Here is a 13,412-nt window from a genome sequence, read left to right on the forward strand (position 1 = left end):
GTGGAAGCCAATGGGAATGGAGCTGATAAACACCTATTAAAAAAAAAAAAAGGCCCTGAATCTCTCTGCCTCACTTTCCTAATTTATACCAAGGGATACCGATCCACCTTTGTAAATAGCTTTGGATTCCCTTAAAAGCTCCATTACAGACTCCTTCCAACTATGGATGTTGTCTTTGCAGTTAGATTATATGAAAATAAGTTGGCCAGTTTCTTTAATATATTCAGGAAAAGATAAAAGGTGAAAATGTGGCTAAACTGTTCCAACATCACCATAATGAACTACTAATGTACAAATAAGGTTAGCTGAAAAGGATTCTTCTCAGGCCATTTGTGGCCTAGCCTGTGATCCTCATTAGAATACACCAGGAAAGAGTCCCAAGGAAGTCATGGGTATAAGGTAGAGGCTCCACCTGGGCCCCAATATGCTGTTGCTTCTATTAAGCATGAGGGCAAAGAAGAGGCAGCACGATCTAGGCTCTGAGGCAAAACATTTTTATTAGCTTCTGATATTTCATCCCTACCTACTTAAGCTGTGACTAGAACCAGAAAATTTCTCTGTAAAAGACTTCCATGAACTAGGACAAGCTGTAAAAGTCTTTCTTGGTTGATGACCTTTGTAGTAAAAGTTTAAACTCAAAATGGATTTTTTGAAAGTTTTATTTTCTAACTTAGCATCTAACCAAGATCTTACCCAAGTTCTCCTCCTAAATACATACGCAATACACACAATCATACTACAAAGTCAAGTATGGAAACAAGTAGTGTAGGAGGGAAATAAAAATCAGGTAATAGTTCACTAGCCAGACACACGGGTTATATGTAACACACATACTATAAATGGAACATTTAAAAATGAAAATAAATTAAGGTTACATCAAAGCTCCTGCTTCACTTTTCTAGTTTAACTCCTCAGTATAATATACTGCTGCGTTATGGGTCACAGTAGGGGATTTATCAAATTTAAGAAAAAAAAAAAAACATTGTTAGAGAGAAACTGTTTGTTTCATCAAAATAAAACAAGATTCAAGATACTCCTTCGCATGGCATTGGTGTCTATAGGAAGTCTGCTGCATCAGTTATTCAAACTAAGGGCATTTCTTTTTTAAATTACTTTGGATTTCTGCAAGATATCAGTTGCTAAACTAAACAGCCATATACCTGGTATTGTATGGTAGTAAGGATCAAGTAGTCTACATTGTGATTGAACAGATGTTCTGCATTAGCCCTTTCATTGCTTTAGTCAATGTGTGTATGTTACTCTCATCCCGATACCTGCACCTTGGCAGCAGTGTGATTCTAATAAGCAATTATTTTACAGAACTTAAACATTTTCAGGAGACCAAAACATGATGCTATAAGGACCCAAAGTCACCATAGGAATAATGCTAGCATGTTGAACACAGGCTTAAAGGGGTTATAAAAATAAAATGTTGTTCTACTTTACCTCCTATACATGATGCTTCCGGATAGCCATTTACAGGTTGTGAGCCAATTTTCTGTCTGTCAGTCATGATACATTACAATTTCTCACAAAGAATGTAGTAGTCTTTAGAAAACATTAGTAAGCACCCTGGCTCACCATTACTAGGCACTGTTAGTAGGCACTCCCTGTTAACTATAACTAAGAGAGATCTACATTATCTTGGGTAGGGCTTGTGCTACACATTTGAAGTAGCCCACCAAATTAGAAAACAAATTTCTGCCCTGGCCTTTGAAGTTTTGTAATACACAATGTAGAAAAGACTGCTTAAGAAATACATTTTAAAGGGTACTGAACAGATATTTCATCTAATTATCCATCAGTATTGCAGTAAAACCTCCCAGCTGTACTCCTTACAATATGCAAAATATAAGATGGTGAATGTACACTGCTGTAGAAATTCAATTTCACTGACAGGCTCCTGGTTTTGTCCATTTAGATCATTTTTACTTGTTTAACCAAACCTTTCAGAGCAGAAAATATTTAACACTTTAAAACATACTCAAAACAGTTTACATTTTATTTGTATCAAATCTTCAGTGTTAAACCTAAAAGGAGAAAAAATACCCACAAGATGATCTTTAAAAAGTTAGAACAGCATTCCTTCTCTGCACTGAATGAGTGTGCAGAGAGGGCTGCACCTCTAATGTTCAGTCCACGCGGTTGTGAAGTTTGAAGTTTGTGTCTACTGTCCGGTGTTATCTGGGTTTGTGGTGGTGTTTTCAGTGCCAATAGGTTGCACATTGTCTGCAAGATTGTGTGCATGCTCAAGAAACAAGTCTTTAAGTACACTAAGCTCCTTTGTCAAGAGCTTAATTTTTGCCTCCAAACGTTCATTTTCTTCTTTAAGCTGATTGACCCTCTGTAGCGTATCTTGTGCTTTCTGCTTGCTTTTTAACCGGCTCTTTTTCACCGCCATGTTGTTGCGCTCTCTGCGTTGGCGATATTCATCACTGTTTCTATCCACAGAGGAATTCTTTTTGCCTTGTTTGCTTGGAGCCACAGCTTTGCCTCCACCACCAGGACTAACTGGCACCAGCTGAGGAACCTGTTGCAAACCACTTGTGTGTGCTTGTGTGTGAATCACACTTATACCATTTGCTTCTGTAGTGGTGTTCAGCTGTGATGTTTTGCTCATTTGGACAGACTCTTCTTTAACACCACAACCCCACATATTATAGAAGTTATTAACTTCTATAATATGTTGCCAGCAAATCTTCACATGGATTAAGGGCAAGTTGAACCTAACAGAAAAATAAATTCTATGAAACATTAAAAATGCCATGTTCAGCTATGATCTTATACCTTACTAGCATTAGTCCTGGTACATTACTGTTGGCATATCTATCTGGTAGAAACAGCTTATTATGCTGGAAACAGAGAAACTGCCACTACTGAGATATTTCAGAAGTCTCATTGAATCATTTGGATTGGAAGGGATTGTTAGTGGGTCATCTAGTCAACCTCCCGATATTATGCTTGGATTAATTCAGTTACTCCAAAACTATCCCTGATGTCTAGCCACCCTTGAATAGCTCCAGTTTCATAACCCCAATCTTGGCAATGCGTTTTACTGTCTAACTTTTCCTCCAATTATATAGTTTCTCTTAATTTTCAGACTGAATTTTCACTGCTGCAGCTTAAACCTATTAATAGTCTGACTCTTGACCCAACAATAATCGTTGATCCTTGACCTCTTTAGACTATCCCTTCCTGTACATACATGTAGACAAGTTTCAAATTAATCTCCTTTTCTTTAGGCTGAATAAGTCTTACAATATTTTCCAAACCTTTTATCTGCCCTCTTTTTAACTTGTTTCACTTAGGTCTGTTTTTTTGAAGATATGATGCCCAAAATTGAAGTCAGTGCTCCAATTAAGGTCTAACAATGCTAAATAGAGTGGAATAACTACTTCATTTAAGGTAAATGAAAAATATTTTCTCTGTGTTTAAACTACAAAGTTAATTCATGTTTGTTCTGTCTGAATGTATGCTTTCCGATATAAAGTGTTCCCATTTCAGTTCACAATACTATGACAAAATGAAGTAGCAGACAAAATGATTAATGAGAAAGTGTTAGCTTAACATGCTAATTGTTCTTTTAAGGAGATTAAGTAGCCCTGCAAAGAAATACTTACAATATATTCTTGATCACAACCTGTCATCATGAAGGATATCATTGTATTTATAGTAGTTATGGCTGAGAAGGTACAAAGTCCTTATTTTCAGACACTTTTATAACTTTCCAAACAAATTACCCTTTGAGCTAGAATTTCTCTTTCTCCTCAGACCAAAAGTGATGTTTTTATATATAAGAAATATGTAAGATGGTCTTTTAGGAATGAATCAAGTGACTCTATAAATAAAGATGAAAAAACTTTCAGGCTTGTCAATAACTTAGGGCCCTGATTCTGCAACAAGGTGCTTAAGTGTATACACCATTAACTTCAATCGGAGCAAAGTTAGACTAAAAGAGCATTTTTTGAAAATCCAACTTTATCACAACGCACTGTATGTGTAATTGGAGCACTGCACATGGAAATACACAGCTGCAATTTAGTTGAATGGTTATGCATTCAAATAAATGCAAGTAGCGTTAAGGTAATAGTCTGTACAGTGAGGCCAGTGCTTAAGGACTGTGATGTCACCAGAAACTTAGACAGTATTAAAGTACTGATTTCCTAGTCTATTCTGTCTTCTTTTATTACATGGATCCATTAAGAAAATTCTGTCCTACTTCCTGTTCTCTGACTTCCACTTTAGAGAGAGAGAAGAACAGCACAGATGCCTGAAAAATATGTAAGTCACCGCATATACAATCTCACACATCATTTACCAGCATTATTTATCACCTCACTCACCTTGTCTCTCTAATATCCTGGGACGGACAGGGTTACAACTACACTACATTTTCAAGCATTGTTTCTAAATATACTCAGCAGCTCTGTATAAATTCTACTGTTTCCAAATCAAAACTCTATTCACAAAAAGTTGCAAATTTCTCTCCTGTATCCTCTAGACCCTTCATAAAACAACCCAGGACATGAAAAGTAAAAGCAAGTATCACAATCAGTTGTACCCAGCAAAAAGGCAGGATGTATAGCAGATGTGTGAGAAATCCAGGCAAACCAGGAATGTACAAGCTGCACACATACCATGTGAAGGCCATGACAGATAGTCACATTAAGAGAACCACCTCAACCACAAACAAGCTGAGGCAACTGAGCCTGCAAACACAAGTTGTGTATTTAAAAAAAAGATGGGACACACAAGTACTAACTGACAGGTCAAAAACAGGATTGATTTCTCTTCATGTTGGATTAAGGGAAAATATCTTATTTGCATAAAATGACCCTGCACTGACAAGACCTGATTGTTTAGAGCATAGCACAATAGATGGATTATCTGACTCCTGCACACAGATAACAGATCAACACAGATGGTTGTAAACGAGACACTGAGCTTATTAATGTCTGCTGTAAGAGCAAAGACAAATGTGTATCTTCAGGGTTATGGTCAGTCTGTACAGAGGACAATTCCCTTATTGTGGGGTCCCTGTTTTTTCTTAGCTGGCTTCGTTCAGTCACTAGCAATTCATATATGTCAATTTTCACATAAGGAAATGAAGGTGATGTGCAACTTCACACCAATATAAAAGAAGGATTCATTTGAGAATTCCTGTCTTTTACTGACTCAGATAATAATTATAATATTTAGCTCTTGTACAGCACTTCTCATCCATAGATCTCAAAACACTTTATAAAAGGATGTCAGTATTATTATCCCCATTTTACAGGTGGGGAAACTGAGACACAGGGAAGTGACTTGCCTAAGGTCACCCAGCAAGCCAGTGGTAGAGCTAGTAATAGAACCCAGGTCTCCTAAGACCCAGTCCAGTGCTCTATTCATTAGGCCATGTTAAATGTAAAATTATATTGTAAACGTTGATGGGGCCAAATGTTAGCCTACTCTATTTATTTGTTTAGCAGATGTTTAATATTTGTTTAATGTTCCAATGCTCAAATAAAATGCAACCAGCACAGCAACCCTATAATAATAATAAATCAATGCATACACATGACTGAAGCAGGGAAATGTCAATAAAAAAAATCAATTTCAGTTTCAAGTTTTTCAGGGGTCATTAAAGGACTTTAATTATACAAACCATTTCAGCGCATGTCAGCCATTACCTTCTGCAAAGCTAACATTTTAATATAAATTTATATTTACACTGTTAAGTTTGGAACATTTTCTAGACAAGCAGCCAGATTTTCTTTCATAACTTGTGTATAAAAGAGACTGTGGGTTCAATTTACACACAAGTAAAATTCAGAGAAAAGCTGAATAAATCAGCATTGCCTGATCATTTCAATGTTTCTGCTCAAAACTTCTTCCACAATAAATGTGCCCTTGTACACTGAAAAGCAATTTCCTTAAATATGCCACACTAGTGCACTTCTCAGTCATTTTATCTGCTACCAAGAAATCTTCATTGTGAAAGCCGTATTTCATGGCAGAAGGAGCCCATGTAGCCTGCATAATGTCTATCCAGCTGTATGTGCCTGTCTAGCCTTGTATTTAATAGGTTCATGACTGCAGCTCTTAAAGCAACTTTTGGTAATTCATGCTACACTTTGAGCTCTTAGGTCCTGATTCCCCTAACCATGCAGCTAATTTGAAAATGCACATGGACAGACTCTCAGCAAGCCAGCTCCATGTCCAAGTACTAGATTTGCATGAATTGCACACAGATGTTTATTAAAATCAGGGTCCTAGCATTTGCTTTTTTCTTAATTTTTGACTTGTGCTAGTTACCTTCCCAAATAATACTCTGAAGCTCTAACACTCTCAGAATTTTATCTCTCTCAAATAGACCCCATGTGAACCTTCTAATTACAGGCAATTTATGTAACTTTTGTCATGTTGCTGGTTTTGGACATATCCTATCCTAGCACCCAGGTACATTACTCCAGGGTCCTCATTAACTATGTTTGGACAATTCCAGTTAGATAACATGTTAGTAACAGAACTTCCAGTAACTGCTTTTTGTACTTCTCAGGATTCTGAAGAGGAGGTGGGACCCGGACAGCCCATGCCCAACAAGCGCCCCACCCAGACCTTGACAAGTCTCTTCATGTTGCCAAATTTCATGTGTTTTTGTTTTCCTACTGTAAGTATTTAATGTGATTTTAGCATTAGCTTGGGGGAAGGAGGAAAAGACCAATTTTTCCTCCCTATGCAAATGTTTTTTTTTAAATCTTTAATGTGACAACTGAAGGATCAAGGGAATGTTCATAGAGTGTGGCACCTTCCAACTTCAGATAGTAATCGTAGGTTACCACCATCTGATGGCTGTTTAGTGGTTTAAGTGCAATTCTTGCTAGAGAGATGTCCACATCACAAAAAAACTCCACCTTAGTTGGCACCAATTATCCTTTCAGCCCTTTCCTTCTCTGCGAAGACTATCAAACAAACTATTTTATACCAAAAGACCATGTGTACAGATCAGAATGCAGGACTGTTGGCTGGCAATGCTGGGAAGTCTGCACTGCTGCTGCCTGTACTGAACCTATTCTGAAACAGAGGACTTTGATCTCCCAGGCTGTCTCTCTCCCATTTTCCACAAGCAGAGATTTCACAGGAAATAACTCTTCAATAAGCAATTCGAACAACTGTGTAGTAGGTATGTATTAACAGCTCAGTGAGCGCTGTTGTTGGTCCACAGGCATCAGCTGGTAAGCACCCAATTTCAATAGAACCCTGAACATTATCCAGTGGAGACCACAATGCAAATGCCTGCAGTTTAAGCAAATCCCCTAGCAAAATGTAATCATTTTTCCAGCTACCAGCAGGGTATGTGAATGTGTATATTGCTTTAAGTGTAAGAGATTGTTTGGTGTTTGTGAGGCTGCAACTACACTCAGGGATACTAAGGAGTACATTAGAGCCTAAACTGTTTACAATCAGTACTTAAATATTAATTACCATATATACTCGTTCATTAGCCCATTCGTTTATAAGCCAATCCCCCAAAATGGATAGGTAAAAATAGCAAAATCTGTATGACCCTTTCATAAGCTGACCCTATATTTCAGGGGTTGGAAAACTTTGGCTCCCGGCCCATCAGGGTAAGCCGCAGGCGGGGTTGGGACGTTTTGTTTACCTGGAGCGTTCACAGGCACGGAGCCCTTCAGCTCCCAGCGGCCACGGTTTGCCGTTTTCAGCCAATGGGAGCTATGAGAAGTGGCGCCACTTCCCGCAGCTCCTATTGGCTGGAAACGGCAAACCGCGGCCACAGGGAAATGAGGGGCTCCATGCCTGCAGATGCTCCAGGTAAACAAAACGACAATGTATTAGATATTCAATTAAATGATTCCACAGAGTTTAAAATCATCAAATTTTGGTGTAGACCCATTTATAAGCCGACCCCCACTCTTTCATGCGTCACTTTTTTACCAAAAATATTCGGCTTATGAACGAGTATATACGGTACTTAAATCAGATAAAGAATGAGACTTTAAAAAAATAATAAAACATGTGCTCACTCTAACTCCCAATGAGCATTCAACTAGAATACAAAGATCTGGCTTCAATGATCCTAGTCCTATTAATTTTCTTAGAAGCAGAGGAAAAGGGGTAAATTATATTTGTCACACTAAAGAACAAATACTCCTCCCTTCACCTAAACTTCTAAGATACTGTTATAAATAGTGGAGGGTAATACATTAACCCTTCAAAGTCCTTAAGAATGTCCCTTTATAAGTCAATATATGCTGTTTAGAAAGCTTCTGTTATGGCTGTTTAGATTTTATGAGATAACAAACAAATTGTTAATTTGGCTAATTTTTTGAGTAACAATTCTTACCATTTGTTCAACACTTCATGTATTAGTTTTGCTCCTTGCCTATTTTCTGAGAACTGATACAGAGTTGACTATGATCATCTAGATCAGGGATCGGCAACGTTTGGCACGCGGCTCGCCAGGGTAAGTACCCTGGCGGGCCGGGCCAGTTCATTTACCTGCTTACACGGCAGGTTCGGCCGATCGCGGCCCCCACTGGCCGCGGTTCGCCGTCCCGGGCCAATGGGGGTGGCAGGAAGCCGTGGCCAGCACATCCCTCGCCCGCGCCGCTTCTCGCCACCCCCATTGGCCCGGGACGGTGAACCATGGCGAGTGGGGGCCGCGATCGGCCGAACCTGCCGCATCAGCAGGTAAATAAACTGGCCCGGCCCGCCAGGGTGCTTACCCTGGTGAGCCGCGTGCCAAACGTTGCCGACCCCTGATCTAGGTAGAATACCTTTAGTGTTTAATTTTATGTCATACTACCCAAATAGTAACTGAACCTGAAAGGTGCTGAGTATTTCTAATTTCCTTCTGACTTCAGTGGGACTGCTCACTTGAGCTAAAACCGCAGGATTGAACTCAGTCCAGATAATGGTATATAAATGACAACAGAATAAAGCTCCAAACCTACATTTGCTGTACACCTGTTAAAGGCTCAATCCTGCAAGATGCTAAGCACTCTCAACTCACAGAACCAATACTGCTCAGAACAGGGCCCTAAATCAACTACCCACTAACTGCTGTCACAAAAAAGATCAAAAGAAAAATTCTTCTTCCATGCTTTCCTTGATATGTCAACTGTTTTTCTGTGCGTCATAGGAAAACAGTGTAATAAAAATATAATTACAACATCTAATTATGAAGAAATGTAACTAAGCACTTCAAATGTCTTAAATATAATAAAATTAAAATCATACAGGAGCGGTCATCTTATCAGTTTCGTGGTGTAGGACAAGATACAGGAATTAGTTTGATACTCAGATGTCATAGGAAAGGCACAGAATTTCAAACTTGCAAAGTAATTTCAACTCTGGTTTTAAAATATGTTAATTACTTTATTAGTTCACCAATTTTTAAAACAAATCTTTTACTTCATCTTTGACCCATTTTTTTTTAATTGTGTCTAATAGTTGTTCCAACCAATATGGAACAATTTTGCATTTAAAAGTTTTAAGAAATTTTGATAAGGCATTTCCTGACAACTTTCAGAATTGAACACCTAAAGCAAAGTCAGGTATATTTAATGTATTTTTTAAACTATTTATGTGGGGATATGAAGATTTGTCTGGGAAAAACAAAGGTTTTATGAAAATACTCAAATCTCCCTTGAAGAGTCCAAAAGAGGAAAAGTGTATACCCGTTTTTAAAAGGCTCTGTATTTTAATTCAAGATAATTATTAGCTCCCTAAAATCTTGAAAAATCTGAACTGCAGATTTCCTGGGTTCTTTTGGCAAAGAGCAGGACATCACACGTACCATAAACAAAGGACAATGTCAAATGAAGGTGTGTACATTCTTACCAACACCATCATAAGATTATTGAAATAAACTTTTAAAATTCAGTTTACTTTTCAATATTTATATATTTTCCTCTGGCTCAGTCAATAGTCACTTTCATTTTCGTTTATAGTCAGTTTCATTTTCAAGTTCCCAACATGCAAGTTGTAAACAATACAGGGGACTTTTTAAAAAAATTAACTCTTTAGTTTACACTTTGAAATTTTTTTCAACTTACAAAAACATTTGAAAAGCTTCCAATGATCTAAATTTCTAGCTACATGAATCATGCCCCTGTAAAAGTGTCCCTCAAAAGAACTACCCTATTCTAACACCATATTTTCATCCCTTTTATTCATGTAACTTGTGATGTTGATGAAGAAAAACCAGAAGTCTGAAGCTCAGAATTCTCAGGATCTTAAGGAGGTAATTTTGCTGAAACACAGCAGTACATACATTTCCAAACAGCTATACACAGTTTCCCCCTTGGGGAACCCTACAAAAAAAGTTGTAATCTTTTGACAAAACCATTGCTCTTCACCTTTAATTCCCAAGTGTCTACCACCATTGTAAATTATGAAAACCTTAAAAACAGAAAGGAATTTTAAAAGTACCTTTTTTTTCACACACATAAGATACTTTTTTTAAATTGCTTTTTTGTTTTTAAGGTTATGTTTGACTTCCCTTTTGACCTGAATCGTGCTGTTTACAACACTGGTTCCCACCAGGAAGTTAGACTAGTACAGCACTCCACAGGAAAGGAGGGCTTCATTCTGGACCCTGCAGATTATATTCTTATTCAGAAACTATTTTGATCTCTAAGATTTTAAAAGAAACCTGAAGAAATCACTTAACACAAGAGCTAATACATCCAGTTATGCATAAATAGGGATAGTAAATATTTTTATTAAGATGCTATGCTCCTAGCCCACTGTGTGATGTCTTTGAGTGAGTGGATCTTCCATTTCTAAAGGCGCAATAAAAGCTTGTGTATAGCAACTACAAATTTTGCAAACAAATAAACTTTCTGGAGAAGATATTCAACTTTGTACTTTAGGCCCCAATCATCCTCTAACTGTTGATCCCTAGTTCAGTATTTACACTTCTCCTAGCATGAGGGTGTGTGTCTGTGGCTTTCCCTCGCTCTCCCCGCACCCTGCCCTTCTCTTACTGCTGCCCCACGGGATTGGGAGGCAGATGGGCGCTGTGTGTCTGTCTATCCCTCCCCCATCAGGAAGCAGGGTGTGGTGGGGGACTCGGGGAGCAGAGGCCTGTCTCCCTCTCTCCGGGCTCCCCTCTCCGTGCCAAGCATGACTTCATCCATCGGGGAGGAGAGTTGCCTGGAGATTGCATCATACGCTCTCCACGCGCAACACCACAGCGTAACCGTGAGGAAAGTCCCGGCCCCTCACTCCCATCACTCGCCCTTCTCTAACTACCTCTCCACGACCCCCTACAGAGCCCGCCCCATTGAGAGACCCCCACCCCACACCGCTACAGACCTCCCCCCACCGATCAGACTTCCCAGCCATCCCGTACTACCCCTACAGAGCCCGCCCCATTGAGACCCCCCACATACCCACCCCACACACCAGAACTCCCGGCCACCCCGTACTACAGAGCCCGCCCCATTGCGAGACCCCCCCACATACCCACCCCACACACCAGAACTCCCAGTCACCCCGTACTACAGAGCCCACCCCATTGAGACCCCCCCATATACACACCCCACATCGACCCCGCCTCTACCCCATACCAACCCTACAGACCTCGCCCCCACTGACCAGCCCCCCCACATGCCCACCCCTTCAGACCCCGCCCCATTGACCAGACCCCCCCCACATACCCACCCCACATCTCCAACAGACCCCGCCCCCACCCGACAACTCTCCCCAGACCCCCGTAACCTCCCACAACTCTCCTATAGGCCCCCCTTCACCCTTCCTCTACAGCAGCCCCACAGCTTCCTCCTCCCGCGCCGCCCCGCTTCGGCCTGTGCCCGGTGTAATCCCCCACCCACCCCGGGGGTACCGCGCCTGGCCGGCTCCCCCTCACCAGGGACGGGAGGAGGGGGTCTCTGCGCACGGCGGGGCGGCCCCGCGCCTCACCTGGCCCGGGGATCGAGACCGGTACCGATCAGGGAGGGGGGCACGGGCTGGGCCCGAGTCTCTCTCTTTAAACTGGTGAGTGAAGGCGAGCGGCGATTGCGAAACCCTTCTCCTTCGGCCCAGCGTCCTAGCCAATCAGAGGCCGGCCTGTCGTAGGGATGATGCAATAGCCGCCCCGATTGGCAGTCCCCAGAGCCAATCAGACACCCCGCTTCTCTCTTAAAGAGAGAGGTGCTGTTTTTGTGGGGTTGGTAAATCCCCCTGGGGCTGGGCACTGCCCTCTCCCGCCATGCTCCCATCCCTCCCATATCCTGGGGAGCGCTTTTCCCTCGGGTGGGGGGGGGAGAGCTGTTACCCCAATAGCCCCCCCGACACTGGGAGGCAAAACCTATTATCCCAATAGCCTCTCACCCATACACTGCCTGACACGGGGGGGGCTGTTACCCCAACCCCCCCCCCCACTGCCTGAGACTGGGTGGGGGGTAAAGCCTATTATCCCAATAGCCCCTCACCCACACACTACCTGAGACTGGGAGGGGACCTGTTACCCCAATACCCCCCCATTGCCTGAGTCTGGGTGCGGGTAAAACCTATTGTTGTCCCAATAGCTCCTCACCCACATGCTGCCTGAGACTGGCGGGGGCTGGGATCTCTTACCCCAATACCCCCCACTGCCTGAGACTGGTGAGGGACCTGTTATCCCAATAGCCCCTCACCCACACACTGCCTGACCCCGGGGGGTTTAAAACCTGTTACCCCAATACCCCCCACTGCCTGAGACTGAGGGGGTGGGAGGGGAGAAACCTGTTATCCCAATAGCCCCTCAGCCACACACTGCCTGAGACTGGGGGGGAGGAACCTGTTATCCCAGTACTCTCCCCCCCCACTGCCTGAGACTGGGTGGGGGTAAAACCTGTTATCCCAATAGCCCCTCACCCACACACTGCCTCAGGTGTAAAACCTGTTAGCCCAATAGCTCCACTACTGCTTGACACTGGAGGTGTAAAACCTGTTAGCCCAATAGCCTCCCCCACTGCCTGAGACTGGGTGGGGTGTAAAACCTGTTACCCCAATAGTCCCCCCCCACTGTCTGGGGGGAGAACTTGCTACTGCAATAGCCCTCCCCAACACACACTGATTGAGACAGGGGGAGGGAGATAGAAGGGGGTGTCTAGAATGTGCTCCAAGCAGAAAACTCTTATCTTTACAAACATAAGCTATGTTTATATAACAAACTGGCCTAAAGAAGCCATGTACCAGGGGAAATGGGCAAGCCAGCAGCCCCCATTTCTTGAAGATCCTTCTATGGCTGTTTCTAGGGTCTGTTTTAGGTTCTGGTCTAATTTTTATCAACCAAAAGTCTAAGTAGATATTGGACAATCTATTTGATATTAAATCCCAGTTTCTTTGTTGCACCCTTCCTGTAGTATCTCCACGATCTTGCAAAGCTACATGTCATTTCCCACTCAGCAGCTGCAGTT

General features: G+C 41.8%; 1 protein-coding gene across 2 annotated transcripts; it reads right to left on the reverse strand.

Annotated features, from left to right (window-relative positions):
• Nucleotides 1–478: 478 nt before the first annotated feature.
• CEBPG (CCAAT enhancer binding protein gamma) lies at nucleotides 479–12,054 on the reverse strand. 2 transcript variants are annotated; one of them, XM_054049081.1, is made up of 2 exons: nucleotides 11,932–12,054; nucleotides 479–2,726 (listed from the first exon to the last, which is right to left on the reverse strand). In XM_054049081.1, the coding sequence occupies exon 2, from the start codon at nucleotides 2,654–2,656 to the stop codon at nucleotides 2,168–2,170; it is 489 nt and encodes a 162-aa protein (XP_053905056.1). In that variant the 5' UTR covers nucleotides 2,657–2,726; nucleotides 11,932–12,054; the 3' UTR covers nucleotides 479–2,167. The 2 variants fall into 2 exon arrangements, with proteins under 2 accessions (XP_053905056.1, XP_053905057.1); XM_054049082.1 differs by having other exon boundaries at nucleotides 11,879–12,054.
• Between the last annotated feature and the right edge of the window lie 1,358 nt (nucleotides 12,055–13,412).

This window comes from Malaclemys terrapin, chromosome 14, assembly GCF_027887155.1.
Source record: "Malaclemys terrapin pileata isolate rMalTer1 chromosome 14, rMalTer1.hap1, whole genome shotgun sequence".
Taxonomy (NCBI): Eukaryota; Metazoa; Chordata; order Testudines; family Emydidae; genus Malaclemys; species Malaclemys terrapin.